Source organism: Xenia sp. Carnegie-2017, unplaced genomic scaffold (assembly GCF_021976095.1).
Source record: "Xenia sp. Carnegie-2017 unplaced genomic scaffold, XeniaSp_v1 HiC_scaffold_21, whole genome shotgun sequence".
In the NCBI taxonomy this organism is placed as follows: domain Eukaryota; kingdom Metazoa; phylum Cnidaria; class Anthozoa; order Malacalcyonacea; family Xeniidae; genus Xenia; species Xenia sp. Carnegie-2017.
The window spans coordinates 4,965,088-4,984,914 of NW_025813484.1; the positions used below are offsets into that span (position 1 = coordinate 4,965,088).

General features: G+C 34.6%; 1 protein-coding gene across 1 annotated transcript; it reads left to right on the forward strand.

Annotated features, from left to right (window-relative positions):
• Positions 1–1,732: 1,732 nt before the first annotated feature.
• On the forward strand, positions 1,733–18,799 carry LOC124444095 (membrane metallo-endopeptidase-like 1). The gene is made up of 18 exons (XM_046994675.1): positions 1,733–1,795; positions 2,751–2,996; positions 3,498–3,557; positions 4,306–4,419; positions 4,802–4,882; positions 6,760–6,893; positions 8,588–8,810; positions 8,947–9,045; positions 10,145–10,222; positions 10,942–11,045; positions 12,297–12,355; positions 12,560–12,611; positions 15,053–15,120; positions 15,419–15,543; positions 16,222–16,287; positions 17,042–17,137; positions 17,840–17,916; positions 18,228–18,799. The coding sequence occupies exons 2-18, from the start codon at positions 2,775–2,777 to the stop codon at positions 18,310–18,312; spliced, it is 1,743 nt and encodes a 580-aa protein (XP_046850631.1). The 5' UTR covers positions 1,733–1,795; positions 2,751–2,774; the 3' UTR covers positions 18,313–18,799.
• The last annotated feature ends 1,028 nt before the right edge of the window (positions 18,800–19,827 follow it).

Consider the following 19,827-nt stretch of genomic DNA (forward strand, 5'->3'; position numbering starts at 1 on the left):
TAAAGTACAATCTCTAGTGAGGAGAAATGTCTTTGAAATGTATGTATCTTTAGTGCAGTTTATTCTGGCAACTGTTGTCCATGATTCCACAAAAAGTTGTTCTCGCAATTGAGAGGAGTGTATGAAGATTTGGCTTTTTTTGGCTACATACGAATCAGCTTGTCGCAGGGCATTTTTAAAGAACAGAAATACGATAGCTAAATTTGTTCCTTCGTTTATTTATTTGTGCCCATTTTATCGCAAATACTAAGAGAGATAAACCCTGAAAACAGCATTTCGTAGTTGGAAATTTGAGTTAAAACAAAAAAATTCAACAGCAACATTTCGACTTTATTCCCTCGAGGTCATTGTGAATCGGACAAACCTCGGCGACATCTGATGCGTTAAACTTTACATAAAAGATATTTTGGATAAATACTGTTGAGTTACTGTAGTATATATATTTTTATAAGTTTTATTTATTTCTAATCTTGGCGTATGTAGACTGCAATGAAACGAGTCAGTTATGTGTAAAAACGATTTTCACAGTAGTTATAACTTCAACATCATTATAACTTTATGTATTGCTATTGAACGTAACTTATATGAGACTACAAGGTCTAAAATGATTCTACAAAAACTGTACTGATTCTTACGTAGCTAAAACCTCAAATTATTGCTCAGTTCTAACAGTTGAAACAACGCAAGCTGGCAATTGTTTATTGGAGAGGCGATATCTTAAAAAAATAATTTAACTCCTTGAAAAAATAGCTCAGGTTTTCCATAAATATTTCTACTAATTATTATTATTATATGGCAAAAGTCACTTCCGGCAAAATGAAGCGCTTTATTGGCTCAGAAACATTTTTGCCGGCCATTATTTTGCCGTAATTGACCACGGTCCAAAAACCCGTAATTTTACAGTTAAGTGTAAACAAAAACTTCGTAAAGCAAAGAGCAAAACGCAAAATAAACAAACAAAAAACGAATGTGATTCGAATGAAAAATGAAAATTACGGAAAAGACAATACAATTTGACGACAAGCTTTGGAAGCAATGAGAAAAGTGATTTGAAAACGAAAAGTGAAAAAACCGGTAAAAAAGCAAGGACGAGAAACAAAACAAGACTTCATTTCAGGTCAAATAATTCTATAATAAACTTTATTATAACCGCTTTCTCGGAACCTCTGTTTTTTTACAAACCTCGCCCTACGAGCTCGGTCTGTATAAAAACACTTCGGTCCGTTATTTCTCCGTAAAGACCTCGCGCTCGGTGATTAAGGGCTTAATATTATGGCAGTAAACTAGTAGAGGGTTTCTGCCGACGTATAGCTTAATATTAGGAGAGATATATACGTTTCTTTCCCCCGCACTAATACTGCCGCACTGCAATGACTTTTTGTAACTAATCTCTTATTTGACATTTGACAAAAACACTTATAACTGCAAGAAACTGTACGTTATCGCATTGCAAAAGTGTACGTGTAAAAAGTTGATGTCTAAAATTTAGTTTTTTTCGAGAGACTAGTTTATCAACTGTGCAATAGCTAATTTTTTTAGCAACTCTAACAATTTGATTTCATACACGTAAACTTGTCCTTAAGAATCCATTTTCATTTTTTTTGTTTCCAGAAATATCAAAGAAACTAAATACATCCGTTGACCCGTGTGATGATTTTTACCAGTTCAGCTGTGGAGGTTTCGTAGAGAATAACTTCGTTCCTGATGAAGACAGTTTACTCGTGTCTTTACGATCGTTAATAAAAGAATTCAAGACAATATTGCCACTTTTCTCGATAATGGTTATTCAAGAAAGGTACAGTCTTGTGAAGCGACGCCGCTAGCAAGTTTGGTCGTGCTATAGACCGGTTTCGCACCCATAGCAACTGTCGTTAAGGTCGAGTTCGGAATTTTCAAAGTAATCGGGCAAAAAGCCTTGCTTATAACTTTCCCTCGATTCAAAACACAAAATGCTTCTCCAATATAGATAAATACAGAATTCAATTGTAGATTAATAACATTTTTTAGTTCGTACGAAGGTTTCTTGGCGTAGAAATGGTGCGTTAGTGGCGTTTTCTTGCCTCCAAGTATTTTTCAACAAAGGCACAGCGCGGGGGGGGGGAGGGTTCTTGGCTTAGTGATCAGCTATGGTTCAGTGGTTTGAAACTGATTATTTATTAACGTACTCAATATTTAAAGTGGATACTAGTTCCCGTTTTGGTCGACAAAATAGATATCATCTATACCTTTTAATCAAAATAAATATCATTGACAGCCAATACACTTTAATGATATAGTCAATAAAGGCTTTTTTCATTAAAAGTAAGATTGATTTCAATTTTATTTTTTTGCAATTTGCACCCCTCTATGCACCCCTGTAGTTCATTGCCTAGAGGGTTGAGCACCCCTGTGCCCCCCTCTCTATTTAAATCCACAACTTGCACATTACTCTCTAAAATTTGAAAAGCTGAATGAGTGAAATCAACTTAGCGCTTCTCTGTCATATCTTTGTTCGAAAACAGCCTCAATCGTACTTCAGCAAAAAAAACACTTTTCTACCAGATAGGGCGCTTGCTTATGGACCGCGGAAGATTGAGAACTGAGAGGGTCCATACTATGTGCATGCTCTAGTTTATTAGGTGAAAGTCAATTGTGATTGTGGCTTAAAGTGGATTAAAACATATAAACATACAATGTCCCCCCGCTACCAATTATCGAACTTTTTGGTCCCCGTGGCTATACATAATGACATCGAACATTTATTTTCACAGATTTCTGGTTCCGCAGTTGGCAAAATGTTTAACTACTATACTTCGTGCATGAATGTAAAGTACATTGAAAATTCCGGTAAAGTTCTCATTCGTAATTTGCTGAAGACCTACATCTCAACTCCCTTAAATGCGAACTGGACTCTCGAAAAAATCTTGGGTCGTGTTTTGCGTGATTTTGGCGTAGGAGTGTTGGTTTCTTCCGACGTGACACCTTTGCCTTACAATACGTCTGTAAACAAAATTACTGTAAGTATTATTGCCTAAAAATATTGTACAAAAAAGGTCCGTGTTTCTCAGGAAAGACCAAGAAAGCGAAGTTTTTAAAAGGTTTATTATATGGCATAATTTGACCTGAAACAAAGCTTTCTTTCTTTCTCTTCTTTGTTCTTTTGTAATGGTTGTCTTTCACTTTTGTAGTTTTCTCAGTAAAAAGAAATCGTTTCAAATTGTATCATCTGGATAGTTAAACCGTTTTCCGAGTGTTTTCCTTCGACTTATATTCGTCAATGGTTTTGTTTCTTTTTTTTTGCGTTTTGCTTTACGAAGTCTGTTTACTAATGACTGTAAAACTACGCGATTTAGACCGTAGTCCTTTACGGAAAATAATGGACCGGCAAAAATGTTTCTAAGCCAATAAAAGCGCGCCATTTTGCCGGAAGTGACGCTTACATTACACATCATGATGCATGTGTGGTCGCATCTTTTCAGTTTTGTTATTTTACCAAGAAAGTGTCGTTTTTGTTTTAGGTCGGTGGAGGAATCGTTGGTACGATAAAGAAGTCGTCAATGACTGACGAAGATCAGCCGGTACGTTTCTTTTGCTTCCCATTGACTATGAGCATCGAGCTCAGCTTATAATATCCCGTATTTTACGAATTTTTGATAAGTAAGTTCTCTCGAAAAAGTCGCTCGTTATTGATTTTACATGCAAATTTATAAAAAAATGTCTGAAACTCTTTGTGTTAAGTCATGTTAGATTGTTGCCCGCGGATGTCAACTGCAATTAAGAAACAGTGCAAATAAAATTTTATGATTTTAGCTAACCAGTGGTGACCTTTCAAAAACAAAAGACTATTTCGTATATAATAACGGCCTATAAGAAACTTACGATACCTCCCTCGTGATTTTACCTATATCAAAAGTAACTTGTTTTCTCAGTGTGTGCATACTCAATTGAAATTAGGAATATAAGGTATATTTTCGATTTGAATTAGCTAGGTATTGGTTAAAAAACAACAATTGTTATCTCGGGCCGGTTGCATGCAAGAAGGCCGAATTGCGCTATCACTGGACTTGCGATATTTTTGAACGCTTCAATAATCTAAGGAGAAATTTTGCGATTTGGACTGAACAGTCAATGGAATAAACCGTTTATTCTAGAATTGCAAAGTTTCACTATCGCAAGAAAAGAATAGCTATAACCGCTTTTTGTACAAGTTTGAAAAATATAGTATCCGAACTATAAAACTATCCAGGCTTCGTACAACCGTATCCTGAACCTATTCAAATGGAAATTGTCGATTCTTTATTTCTTAATTTCGATGTTAATTTGTAGAGAGAACTTGTGTTACAAGAGGCTTACAGGCGGTACATGAACACAACCTTTAAATTACTTGGTATTCACTCCTCTGTTAGTGATGTACTGCAAATAGAAAGGATATTCTTAACGGTATGTAGGTGAACATTTGTTTCGTGAGCGAAGAATCTTTTCGGACCTCCATTGGCGTTTTGCCTTTTGGCAAACAAACATGATGCCATGCATTTTAGCCACCAAGTATAAAGTCGTGTAAAACGTTAGTATAACATCGAAAATAGATTCGATTCTAAAAATATTTCACGTAATTTTGATGATGGAAACGAAAGGCATATGTATATTTTCTTTTATACGACAAACTGCTAAAAAATCTATAATGCATGCTATATATATATATTAATATAATCATGTGTAGAAGAAAGGTTTCTCGGTGTGTATAGTTTTTACACTTTTGGGCTCTTTCATATACATCCCGTCTGTCACTTCTAGTAAATAACGTTGTGTTTAAAATTTGTAGTTGAAGTATTATCTGAACAAGACAGGTAATTTCACAAAGGAGATGACTGTGGCTGAGTTGAATGAGCAGTCTCATGGCAAGGTTAGAGACTTACTAAGCTTTAAAATCAAATACAGTCATCATTAGCCTACTTCAAACAACTTCAGGCAACCTGAGGCGCAAATCTAATGAAAGTATAAAATTTGATTCAACTATAGCAACCTTATAGTAAATGGTTTGAACATGTGAGTATCACTACATGTTTGTAGAAGTAGATCGTCCAGGTTAGTAGAGTCCCCGAAGATGTTTGTTAGTTGTTGATGCAGCGATCATCAGGGATGGATCTAGCCTTTTGTGACTAGTGCCGAGCGCCAAAGGCGCGATAGGGGAGTCCGGGGCATGCTCCCGAAAAAAATTTTGAGTTTGTAGAACGTCGGAAACGGCAATTTTCTTCACTCTGGAGATCGTTTTTTTCATCATTAAAAAGCAATGTTGTTTCGCAATCTTAATGAATTTTAGTGTGATCAATTTAGCTGACTATTCAAAATATTTAGAAAAACGTATATACCGCAGTATAAAGCATGCCAGGTCTTTTTTTAACCCTTCTCCTTTCTCATCAGGGCTTGGGACCGGCAATAGCGAAGTTAAAAATTTATTGTTTAGGTGTCTTATAGATTTTTTATATTCAATCTTTTCGGCTGTTCTTTTGGTACAGTTTCATGTTTTAAGAAATTTAGTTGTACATGTTTGTACATGTAGATCGTCCAGGATAGTAGAGTCCTGAGAAGGACTGTTTGTGTTAATGTTGTCTGACGTTTTGAAAACCTTAGCGGTAGTCATCTTCAGAGTCAAGTAAAACGTTAATGTCGGCTTAGCCGTACCTGCTGTCTGGTTGATAAATAATATGTCAAAGCAGACCACCACCTCAAAGAAAAAGAGCAGCAACTTTGGAAGAATTTATTAGATATTGAAATTCTAGTCATAGAAACACTCCTGGTATACTTTATGAAAAAGAAGGAGTGAGAGATGAAGAGTGTTTCAATGATTATTTAAATTTTGTCCATTTCATATATATTAATACAACAATATCAAAATGTGCTACAACCTTACATGGTTGTCATCTATCTTCGTACGACCCGCCCCAGCTGTTTATTATCTGCCTTATTGTGAAATAACAACCACACTGCACGCGTATGCTTATATATCTATACCTGAGTTTGTGTGAAAACCGATCTGTGGCCAGTTGCACGAAGGGCCGAATAGCGCTATCCACTGGACTTGCAATATTTTTGAACGCTTCAAAAAATCTCTTAGCTAAATCGAAAAAATCTGCTATTTGAACTGTAAAATCAATGAAATAAAATATTGGTTCTAGAATTACGAAATTTCAATATCGCAAAGAAATATAAACATTTTTTCCTAACTTTTAAAATTACTATCCAATGGATACCATCATTCAGGCTTCGTGCAACCGGCTTCCTGAACTCAACCATTTGGAGCTCAATCAATTAAATGAATTAAAGACAACTTGCAAATCAATTAACCATCAATACATGGTGACGAAAATTTAAAACATTTGTTCTAAAGTTATCTGTTTCTCGTACGCAATTTTATAGAGTTGCAGACATAATCGGAATACAATATTTTTATCATCAATTTGAACAAATTTGGACAATTAAAACCTACCCATGATTGTGTTGTTCAATCGATTATCTCTCATCCTGCTTGCTATTATGAGATAAAATTTCGATTCACATGCACTTTATTAAGCCTATACTTACGTAGCTAGAACGTTAATTGGAGCGGGAAGTGTTTTACAGCTGGAACGTTAATTGAAGGGGAGGGTCATTTGGCCCGCTTTCTAAAGAATTCAGTCGGGCACTACTGAATGTATGAATATACATTTAACACATGTAGAGCGCATGTATTATTTTGTTTAAAATCAAGCAAATTATATGCTTCGTAATGTTTTTCTGTAGTTCAACTGGACGATTTATTTTAATGAAGTTCTGAGTGCCGTTGGAAAATCGGTTGTTAACGACACACAAGTGTTGGTTTACTCACCGGCAAAGTTACAGTTGATTGTTCGCTTCATGGCTCAGCATTCAAAAGAGTAAGTTTGACTGAAAACACTATACATGGTATTCTTTTTGAAATAAAATATTTACAGTACCTCAAACATCATTTTAGCTATAAATAGCAACAACCTACAACTACACCGCAAATTCTTCAAAACTTGTCTAGATAATTTTTTCTTATTTTATAAAATAAATCTGGTAATAAGAAAAACTTTCTTGATTTAAGAATTCACTTTTTAATAACAGGAAAATTAATCTTAGCAAGAAAATTTATCTCGGTGTGATTAGTAATATATTTTGCATTAAGATATAATTTCTTATATATGAGATTATTTATCTTATGATCTTACCAATAAGACAAAATGACTAGTTTTAAGATGTTTTTATCAACACATTAGGTCATATAATTTTGCCCATGACACATTTAATAAGATAATTTTCTTATAGTAGAGACAAGATATTTTTTCTTGTTTTAAGGAAAAATATACTTAAAACTAGTATTTTTTTCTTTGAAATAAGTTTTGAAGAATTTGCAATGTAGCTATATCTCTTATGGTTGTAGCTATGTATTGTGATTTTGGTTGAAGCCAGTCATCTCAATAAATAAACTGAAGGTGCAAAGATTTTGACATCACAGGCGATACAACGTTTTCACTTATATGACCATATATAGGCTACGTACAAACGGTCTCAACCTGTTGACCGAACAAGCGCTCAACATTGTTGACTCAACTTGTTTAGAGCATTTGCACACCCTGTTGAGTGGTGCTGTTGAGCGTTGTTGAGAGAAGTATTTGAACTTGCTCAAACTTTTCTCTCTACAGCACTCAACATTTTCTTTTTACCATGGTCATCAAAGCGTACCTCAACATTTTTTAGCGCGTGGTTTGAACAACACACACTAGCTCAACAATGTAATGCAACATTTTTGGTCGTCCATTATTTCCCCGTAGTGTATGGACCGATGAATGCTAAGCGTTTTGTTTTCGAAATAAAGTGAACAAGCAAAATATAAAATCCATGTACGAATTTTAATCTGGGGAAGAACACACGAAAAGTGACGTTCTTATGTGTAGTTCTTACCACGCTTCTATTATGTTAGCATTTCAAACAACATACTAAAATGCATATCTCCTTTTTTCAAGTAGCTAGCCAGCAATGTTTCATGCCAAAAAAATTTTTTGTTAGCCTCGTTTCTTCCGTCTTTACAGAAAAATACTGCTCCTCTCTCTTTCAGTTGAAATGCACAATGGAAGCTACAATCTAAGAAAAAAACCGTCTTATATTTTCTTAGTTATCATTAGCTTTCTGTAACATTAAAATTAGTCAATAATATTTGTGTCTGGGGCCGGTCGCACTAAGCCTGGATAGCGTTATCCATTGGATAGCAAAAATTTTCAAAGTTTTTAAAACGGTGATTATATTTTTCTTACGATATAGAAATTTTGTAATCTTGGAAAAATATTTTATAAAAACAGCAATTGCACAGTTCAAATCGTTCTCTTATAATAAAGAAATTTTTATTCGACCTTTGTGCAACCTGAACCACGACTTTAATTTCTATTGTGTGAATAGAGTAAACATAACACTTGTCCCAAATATTGGCATTTATCTCTTGTAGTTACTTTATAAAACGGTACTATGAATTTTCTCCAATAGGTATAACCGCACACATGCATTATAGGCAGTTCTTGGAATCGTTTTGAAATGTATACGACTTTGTATTTAGAACTATCACCCGTGAAATCACGTGGGTTCTTGTGAATAATATGATCGCGGCATTACCCGAGGATTTCCGAAATGCACGTAACAAATACGTCAGTGTAGTATCAGGAGTCGAAACTCCGCCAGCAAGACGACGATTATGTGTCGATGAAACCAATAAATACTTCGAATACCCCATTGCAAAGTTGTACGCCGAAAGATATCTTTCCCAAAATGCCAGGCAGAGGGTATGTTGTCGTCCACAAAGTTGTAGTAAGAAAGAGGAAAAATCTTAGTATAGAACTTTAGGGACGAATAACACATCGCTTTTTGTCAAATTATGTTGATTGCTAACATTAAACATGACGCTTTTATTCTCTATAGGTGTTTGATCTTTTCTATGAAGTGCGAAAGCAGTTTAGTGAAGGATTAAAAGAGCTCGAGTGGATGGATGATAAAACCCGGGCTGGGGCACGTTTGAAGGTAGTGAATAGTCAGTGGTCTCTGTAAAATTTTTTGTTGTGGACTATACAAGGTGTCGGAACCCATTCAAATACATAGTTTCTAGAGGGGTTGGAACCCACCCCTACATAGACATACCCACCCCAAATTGGTAACCCACCCCTACATTTGGGTCCAAAATTTCCTTACCCACCCCTACATACGAGCCGAAAAAAAATTCGTTTTTTTCTACGGGAAAGCTGATTTTAGACTTATTTATGGTCTCTCTATGCATACTATATACAACACTGATAAAGTCTATGGATGCAATTAATGGCTGATGCAATCAATGGCTGATGCAATCAATGGCTGATGCAATAACATGGTGTCAAATTTGGGAGATATTTTTGGTCCCTTATATGGTAATATGAAGATAGATGATGCAATAACATGGGGCAAAATTGAGTGATGTTGAACTTTGAAGTTATTAACTTTTTTATCATAGATGCATTTCATCTATTTTTAATTTTTCTAATAGGGAAAATCTCGGAACCCACCCTACATAGACATACCCACCCCTAGAAATTCAAAAAATTTTCGACCCACCCCTAGAACGCATTTTTGAAAATTCCAAGACCCCCCCTAAATTTGGGGGGGTAGAAACTGTGAAATAATTATGTATGCATCAAAATGAAATCTGCATAAGATAGTTAATCGGCAATGGCTATTTTTTCCAACTGCTTAAATTTAGTCTTATGCTTCTCCGTGTTTGTTGCAATTTATGGAAAATATGATTACGTTTTTGTGGCTGTTATTACTCAATTAATTTTCCTTTGGCTTTACAAAGGTTTTGCGTAATGAATTTAAGGTAAAAACCAGGGTATGATAGTACTTTTAGGTTTAAACTTTTTTTAATACTGTACAAACTCTAGCAAATTCCATGCAGAGGCGCACAAGTTCATCAAACAATTTTAAATTCTAGTTACGTTATTGCGCTTAATAACTTAAGCGAATACATATTTTATTTACGTTGGTTCATTTTTTTGGGACACCTTTTATACTTCGCATTCTCGAAACCATGTTTTATCATGTTACTAATTTTCGCCATGATTTAATTTTCTCATCTTACACTTTTTTTTAGTTGATGAAAATGAAAGAAAGCGTTGGTTATCCTTTATTTGTTCAAGACACGGCAAAATTGAACAAAATGTACGAAAATGTACGTAAGTAAGGAGTTTTTTAACTCTACATTGTGAACATATAAATAGATCGTGTGCGAAGATTTTATATCAAGAGCTTTCTTGTAGCTCAATTTACTTTTTGTATTGTTCAAGTTCATAAATGAACAACCTTTTAATCCATATAAATCAATTTTGAAACTTATTGTTAGCTACTTCTTTATATTTTACATCACTAGTATTATAATTTTGACATATTTTCTCGACTGCAGTGCGGTTTATCGGTAATTGAACTGTGGAAATCCCGTAATTTACACTGTAGAAAAGTGAATATGCACTATAAATACAGTTTCCTGATGGGCTGAAAAGCAATGAAAGAGCACAATCTTTTTTTTCAATTCAAAGAACATGCTTGGCAGCAGTTGTTAGTAAAGAACGAAAATTTCCACAAGTACAATGATCTAAAATTCAAGAATTACTAAACAGTGCAAAAAATAAAAACACTACAGCGAGCTTTTTTTATTAAATGTGTGTGTAAAAGTTGGGTCGCACATACACGAGGCTTTTTGAAGCGATAGATCGAGTTACGAAGCCAGACAGATGCAAACGGTGTTTTGACAAAATGTCTAAAAGTATAAGAGTACTGCGCACTTTTAAGTTAAAAAGCGTTTATCATTGAAAGTCATTAAATTGCCTTCATCATTATCTGCAACATGAAAGTTGAGTTTTTTTGAACGTAATTATGATTATTTTTTTGTAGTATCTTGTGAATAACACAAACTTCTTCGACAACAAACTGAAAGTTTTAAAAGCCCGAGTTATAGATAGACTGAAGGCCTTAGATAATCAACCCGATGATCAAAGGTAAGTGCACGAGACAAAGATTGAAGTCGACACGATTACACAATATGTTATTACACAAACTGCATAAGGATGGACAACAAAAGCCAGTCTAAAGTCAAATACAAAAGCACATGTTTATATATATATGGAAGAAACAAGCGTTTTTATAAACGCCGCTATAGGTAGTAACACAATAATTCCAAGAACAGCAGAAATCAATAGAATACCATGCAGGAGACAGAAATATCTGATGGAATAAACTATAATCATACCGATTGCAATTTCTGAAATACATCCAATCAATTAATTTACCAATCGTGGGAATCTTGACCGATTGGTAAATTCATTGATTGGATGTATTTCAGAAAATTTATAATAAACCTGGCGATTTCCAAGCTGGACTGTTAAAGATTTAATACCTCATGAGATGCTTGAATTATGATTTATGTTGTGTTTACTTATAAGAATTGAAGTTTAAACATGTGTTAATACGCTTTGTGTCTTAAAACGACATTTGTTTGTTTATTTGTTTATTCATTTATTTATCTATTTATTTATTTATCTAATTTTTATCTATTTATTTATTTTTTATTTACATATTTATTTATTCAATTCGATCGTTCGGAAGATCAACTTTGTTTTGTGTATAAGTGATGGTGATGATTTCCAAGAAAAGTAAAAAATACCCTGCAAAAAGTATTTTAAACATTTGATAAACGCTGCATTATAAATCATTCAATAACAAACGTGTTTTAAAACTATAAAAGTACAAATCAAGCTTCTTGTTAAATATTTCAGTGCAAATTAATATATAGATTAAGACATAAATTTTTGGTTAAATGTAATCTTTGTTGTAATGAATGCAAACTGCATTTCTTTCTGCAAAAGAAGAAAGATTCTTATCTTATTAATGTTTTTGGTAATAGAATCCCAAAGAAACAACGATTAAAGTACACGAAAAACTTTTTAAGTTGTTAGCTAATATTTTGCTGTTTGGCCAGAAACATGAAATAATCCAAAAGTCAATCCCGAATGATTCGTATAAATCATCACTTCACTTATAGAAGAGTACCAAAAGAAGACTTTGTAGAGCACTACACTTATAAATCAATATTCCAAATAAAGAAATTATTTAGCCATTTAAGATCTTCAGTTTGTATTTCAGAGATACGAACTGAACAGCCATGGAGCATCTCTTTGATAAAGGCGCGGTTCTCTTTTCTTAGTGAACATCCAGTCCTTTACAATAATAACTTTGCTTTGTTCCATTAGGTTTCCTGCTCCTCCTGTTGCAGTGAACGCGTTTTATTATCCTTTAAAGAACAAAATATGTAAGTATTGAAGTAAACGTCAAGTTTTTGAAGTTAGCTAAAATTGCACAAAACTCTTTGCTTGCCGTGAACCTATATATTCATGCAGCTATAAACTTAGCTAATCTTTGACAATTCGTCCTATTTGCTAAATCGCAACAATTCCACCGACTGTTAAGACTTTCCCCTCCTCTCAAGTTAAAACTTCATTTCATGTTGTTCTAGATGTTCTTGCTGGAATTTTGAACAAGCCGTTTTATGGACCCGAGCAGTTAAAGTAAGACTATCATATATGTTATGCATGAAGAATATAATATGGCTGTATAGTGTCGATAACTATGTTTAACGTTGAGAATTAGTGGTATGCCAAAGCGTGGTTACAGGAAAAATTGAAACATATTTTGCTAATGAAGGAGTAGTTCAAAAAGAACGGGAAGAGACTGGCAGATGAAGAAAGAGTACAGAGCAAAAACAGGTTGTCGAAAGATTATAGAATTTAAGAAAATAAGAGAAACGAAGAAGAAATAAGCAAGAGACGTACGATTTCGAGAGAAATTTTGACGATTAAAGGAGCAACAAGTGATGTGGAAAAGACGTAGAAACTCGATCAGATTCCAGTTTTAACTCAATAGTCACTAAAGATAAAGAAATATTGTTGAAATCATAACTAATGATGTTGTTGTGAGGGAATTACTGTGTGAAAAGGAATCACTTCTGAAGTGCATGGCAGGTGGAAAGAAATATCACTTCTTAAGTGTCAGGTGGAAAGAAATATCACTTCATAAGTGGCAGGTGGAAAGAAATATCACTTCAAGTGGCATGGTGGCAGGTGGAAAGAACTATCACTTCATAAGTGGCAGGTGGAAAAGAATATCACTTCTGAAGTGGCAGGTGGAAAGAAATATCACTTCTTAAGTGGCAGGTGAAAAGAAATATCTCTTCTTAAATGGCATGTGGAAAGAAATATCACTTCTTAAGTGGCAGGTGAAAAAAATATCACTTCGTGGCAGGTGGAAAGAACTATCACTTCATAAGTGGCAGGTGGAAAGAATATCACTTCTGAAGTGGCAGGTGGAAAAATATCATTTCTTAAGTGGCAGGTGAAAAGGAATATCTCTTCTTAAATGGCATGTGGAAAGAAATATCACTTCTGAAGTGCATGGCAGGTGAAAAGAAATATCACTTCTTAAGTGGGCAGGTGAAAAAAAATATCACTTCGTGGCAGGTGGAAAGGAATATCACTTTAAGTGGCAGGTGAAAAGAATATCTCTTCTTAAGTGGCAGGTGGAAAGTAATATCACTTGTTAAGTGGGCAGGTGAAAAGAATATCACTTCTTCAGGTGGCAGGTGGAAAGGAGAAGTGCACTTATCACTTAAGTGGCAGGTGGAAAGAAGAGAATCACTTCTTAAGTGGCAGGTGGAAAGAAATATCACTTCTGAAGTGCATGGACAGGTGAAAAGAAATATCACTTCTGAAGTGCATGGCAGGTGAAAAGAAATATCACTTCTGAAGTGCATGGCAGGTGGAAAGGTATATCACTTCGTGGCAGGTGGAAAGGAATATCACTTCAAGTGGGTGGCAGGTGAAAGGAATATAAGTGGCAGGTGGAAAGAAGTATCACTTTAATATAACTGAAGGAGTAAGTGATGAAAATGTCAAATTACGACCAATAATATTTATTGTTTTAAACGAAATGCCATGTTGGAAGGAATTCGTTTTAGTAAGCTGACTATGTTAAAGCATGAGTTGATACAGTAACTAAAAATATTGCAATGTCTGGCAAAAGTAAACAGTTCCGTCAACATACCTTAGAGAAGCGAAGGAAAGGTATGGAAAGGTCGAAGATTTTCCTTAAAGAAGTCAGTCGTGAAGAAGACAATGTTGTTGACTTTCAGTCCAGCAAAGTTGAAAAACTACTCTTAAAGAAAATGCGTAATTGAAAGGACTGTTCTGCTAGAAAAAGTCTCTAGATGATAGTCATTTGAGCAATTAACGACATTATTTACGTTTTAATTGCATACGTGTTGAAGTGAACTTATCTCATTTGTTGAGATTTATTTTTAGACCATGAATATTATAACACTAGTGAAAGAATGCCTGCAATTCTTCGTTAATGGTTGACCACACGTGTTTCATTGAAACTGCTTGAAGAGGGACAATGTTTTTATATCGACAATGTTTACCAATCGCGTGTCCTCCTTGGCATGAAAATTGCTATCTGGTCTTATGGCTGACGCAACCATAGGTGGATTAGACGGCATGTATGAATTAAGTAGTACATTTAATGATTACATTTAAGCATTACCATCAGTTTTGAAAGACATGATGGTTACTGCAGAAAAAATGACTGGAACAATGACTTAGAACCCAATCTACTTGATATCTCACTCCGCCAAAATTTTATAGTTAGGAGTGAGGCAAGCCGCCATCTTTAAAGGTGGAAAAACTGACGATGTTTTCTATTAATATCTGCTTTTCTTGTGTATATATACAGTAGCAATATTGATAGTATAGCTAGGTTTGATTTTTAAAATGTTTTGATAGGATTGGCTTTCTAAACTTGCTTTTACCTTATTTTCATTTTTGAGTTTTAGTAAATTAGATAGAGACTAAATTAGAAACAGACTGCTATAAGCCTTGTTATCGAGGTCCTTGAAATTATTTATCGTGAATTTCCATTTTTACCCATGACAATGAATTCTTTTATATTCAATTAGGGCGTTAAACTACGGTAGCATTGGTATGATCGTCGGTCATGAAATTACCCACGGATTTGATGCTTTTGGTATGCTCATTTTCATGCAGTTAATGTTTTGTTTGTGGTTGTTTGTATGAGTAAAATATACCGCGCAAACTGATCACATGACCAACGTATAAAACAAGTAATGCTTTTGATAGCATGTGGCCCGTGGTTTGTAATAAAAATGATGAGCACGTTATTGACGTCGTAATTATAGTCTTTGAACTTCCTCCCCGGCTTGTCGATTTAAGTTTTTGAATCTCGATTAGCGCTTTCAACGTTTCTTCTACATATATTAATCTTGTCAATATTTGATTAAAACTGGGCGTTCTTCTTTCTTCAGGCAGTAATTACGATGAAAAGGGTAATCTAAGACAATGGATGACGGAGAAGGCAAAAAACAACTTCGACGCGAGATCACAATGCTTGGTTAATGTGTACAACAGTACGTATGTCTACGGCAGAAAGGTTAGTGTTGATTAGGTCGTGCATACCCATTCTTTAGATACGGACGTCCCAACGTTGTGTGTTTAATTCATATATTCAGTTGTTCCCGACTGTTATCTTTTGAAAGCAATTCACAGAAGGAATTAAGCATTTTGCAAAAAATAGGAATCAGTCTGGCACATCGGAATATATGAATAAATATCACGAACCAGTCACCCCCACCCAAATTTACGTTCTCAGTATGGTTATGGTCTTGGAAGATAATCGCAAAATGAAGGCAAAGTAAAAAAATCAATCGTTAATTTTGCGATTTTAAATGATTACCTGTTTTATATGGGAAGTGATGCCAACCTTAGTGAGCTTTAGCGTTCTTAGCACAGTACATAAAAGCAAACAGCAGTCGCACTCTACTGAAAAATTTTTGTTGCGGATATCTTACTACGCAGTTCTGACCAATAGGAGCGCTGAGATGGCTAACCGGCGCCCGTAATCTAATTAAATATACAGCACCAAATTGCACGGCGAAGTGGGACTACTGTTTGCTTCCTATACCGTGGTATTTGGTACAAACACACGCACATGGTCACATGACTCACATTTTTGTCGATATTATGTGATGATGTAAAACTCTGAATGCGTGTTTTTTCTTGCCTTCCGTTATGTACTTATAGTGTTAAGATCGTGTGTATTCTATTTTAGTTAGACGGGAAGATGACACTCTCTGAAAATATTGCCGATAATGGAGGACTCAAGTACGCTTATCGTGTAAGGCAGTAAATTGATTGCACCCATGCAGAGCACACTGGTAGCTATATCAATGTGTACAAACAAGAAATTTCTTGTCAGACTGTGTGCCCGACCAGTTAATCAGTGAGAAGACTGGGTATCAAATTCGATATCCTAAACTTTTATCCCAATAAGGATTTATACGTTTAAATGGTTCTGTTTTCACGTTTCCAGTAAGGAAGAATTTATAGATTTGTCCACATTTCGATAGTTGTGAAGGCCCATGTCAATTTAATTATTTTTAATTATTATCTATATAAATATGGTCCACGCCATTATCCAGCATAAGCATTTGCTGTCATTATGACATATGAAGGCTGCAGGAAGTTGCAAGATTCGAAGAGCTGTGATCATACTTTGGTTCTACCATAAAATTAAGAAAATTTTCTTCAAAACAACTGTGCATACAACGTGCACGAGCATGTCAATATCAATTGATTATCATTATTTTGAAACTAAGCTGCAACCGTCAACCCCTAATGCGGCAAATTTTAGCATATTTTTTATTCATCCAGTCCTTGCCATGTTTTATGAAGTGGATGAAACGCTTTGTTTACAAAAAGTCATTTGAAATATGTTTTGGTACACGTACATGGCTTTCCCTTGCGCCATAAATACTAGTTAAAAAAGTTTGAGTTATTGCTAAGTTTTGATTGCATTTCTGTCAAAGAGAAGTTTTTACTTTTTTATACATACTTATATGCATGTCTCTAAATTATCTTTTTTTCAACAGGCGTACATGAAGTGGCGTGAAACCAATGGAGAGGAGGCAAAATTACCAGGATTAGACTTCACAAACGAGCAGCTATTTTTCATTGCTTTCGGTCAGGTAAAACTTGTAGACGCTCATATTTAATATACATTATAATTTGTATTCGTTTCTAGGAAATTTTCTAGCAAAATTCAATTGTCTGCGAGTCTTTTGTCATATTGGTTGATTTTCCTTGCGGTATAATTAGTTTGATTTAGTGGGCGCTCGTTGAATGAGCTCGTCAGATGGTTTTCATCTTCTTTTAAGCTCTGTGCTCCTGGTTTGTTTTGTTTTTCTGTTTTTCAGCTTTTGTTTCTTCGATGTTAGTTGATAATGTGTGAATTACGAACATTTTGAGAGTAATGCTGCTGGCCTACGTAGTTGAGAAAGTTTTGCTATATGAAATGCACATATAATGCTAGCTTTTGTATAGTATTTATACCAAGATCCAGTCCACATATACATATCGATGACTGTGCCATACTTGAATTCTCGTCCTTTTGTACTTAAATTTTTGTTTGGGGCGGTTGAATATGGCTGCTACGGAGAAATAAATGCTAAGATTGTTGGTTGTGATGTGTGTCGCTCGCATGTGTCCTGTTTCTTTTAGTCTGTTATTTTAGATTTTATCATTTGAACTTTGTAACTATCTTGCTGACTTTTGCCGTTGAACTTTGTTTCATTGTATCTGGTTCGTTGAACAACGAGCAAAGAATGAACCAACAAACTCTGCATCCGATTTAACATTAACTTTTGAACAATGTGTTTCTTTTCTTTTAGACTTGGTGCTCAAAATATCGCAGCGAAGTGATCGACTATAATTTGAAATACGACTCACACTCGTTAAATCCAGCCAGGTAAAAACGCCATGTATATTGTGTAGGATGTAGCATGTGGTTTTTTATAGAAGAGACTGGCGTTAATCTGCACAGTTTTAAGAATGGAAAGAAATGGGTGGACATTTTGTTTTTTAACATATTTTACATACAAAAACAGAGAGAAAAAATGTTTTTGGACACCAGGTCATTTGTTTACATTTTTTCTTTATCCTACAGACTGCGTATAGCCCGAAATTTGTAAACGTTTCATGAGTTCATTTAATAGTATTGGGTTGAATTAGATTGGACCTTGGTTGAATTGGATTATATTATATTTATTATATTCTTAGAGTGCGAGTGCCATTATCAAATTTTCCACAGTTCAGCAAAGCCTTCAACTGCAAAGCACCAAAACACGATTGTGTTCTTTGGTAATGCCATCGACATCATAATTCGTACTTTTAATGCTGTTTTTTTTTACTTTCAAAGTAATAGGCACTTGTTTTAGTTAGTTAATTTTAAGAAACTCAATGCTGAATATTTTTCCTTAATCCAATGACGCCACAAGCTTGAGTGCGAATAGAATACTGGTCTTTGTTTTTAAATTTCCCAAGTATTTATGTGTTCGAAATTTGTGATTGAAACTGGGTTTTTAAGAAGAGAATAAATCTTGAATTCAGTCTTGAAAATTGTAATCACGTTTGTCACCGCTGTTCATTAATTTCATACATGTATTAAATATATCCTATAGTTCTGTTCATTGACATAAACTTTAAAATAAAATAGCATGTATTTTTGTTAAAGTTTGTGCATATAAGTTTACTTATAGTTTAGTATTGATTGAATAATATGACCATCTACGTACGGCCTATATGACTATTTTAATAACAATAATAAAGGCGAACTCGATAAAAGTTATTTATATTGCAGTTTCCCATGCAATTTTCTTTCCACACTTGTCAAGAAACAGGCAAAATCCCTTCTATCAAATATCAATGTTCATACAAATGTTATCATGGCATAAAAAAACTTGCCATTGATGAAAATATTCTTGTGTACCTTTATTTATCTTCAATCAAAATATTTCCCGCCTTTTTTTGTTTATTTGTTTGCTGTTTAAAACGGTACGAATAGACTTCCGGCTTTTATGAATATGACGGCCAGTTTTGTCAAAAAGATGCGGAAATGGAGTCCTTCTTTTTCGACAAGTATCGTAAAAGGTAAGGTTATGTTTTGAGCAATATATTACTTCGATTTAAACGATATATTTGTTTGAACTGAGCTCAATAATTTCTCATAAGACGACAGACCTCGCTGTACATATGGCTATGAATAAATCTAAAGAACTGAATGCAGAATAAAACAGCGTTAAAAACGCCAAAATATAGAATAATATGTATATACACTATTTTTGCGTGCAAACTGTTTTTTGCGTGCAAAATTTCAGGTGGGAATTGACTTTGTATATACACAGTTCGTTCAAGCATTTGATTTTGATTTTGTCAAAGTCGGAGAAGATTCTTTTACGAGCATACAAGGTTAGAATTGAACAACGCACTTTAACATTGTTACCAAAAACTTGAAATCATTCAGGCAAGGTAATATACTTGAATACTTGAATATTTGGAAAGAATTTTGCATCCAATTCTAGACTTTAGAGTATTTTTGAGTGTTGACAAGCCTGCCTTGTATTACCCTATGAACTAAAATACATGGAGCCGCTACCTGTAATACAAAACCCCAGTGCAAAACCCTAATAATTTTTTGAAGCCGTGATTTTACCCCAGACACGCGTGTCTGATGTAAGATTTGGCTTCAATTATTTGCTTCAGGTAGCGTTCCATGGTTCAATGGTCTTACCCCATGTAACAATGTTAAAACTCGAATTTGGCAGTGAATGAAGCAATGAACTTCTTGGAACAGCTGTAGCTAGATCAATCCGTTTAGATA

Excerpts from the sequence above, each read along its gene's own strand:
- LOC124444095 (XM_046994675.1), top strand. The coding sequence starts at position 2,775 with ATGTTTAACTACTATACTTCGTGCATGAATGTAAAGTACATTGAAAAT. Across the intron at positions 10,223-10,941 it reads TGAACAAAATGTACGAAAAT|TATCTTGTGAATAACACAAA; the intron begins GTACGTAAGTAA and ends ATTTTTTTGTAG. Across the intron at positions 12,356-12,559 it reads TCCTTTAAAGAACAAAATAT|ATGTTCTTGCTGGAATTTTG; the intron begins GTAAGTATTGAA and ends ATGTTGTTCTAG.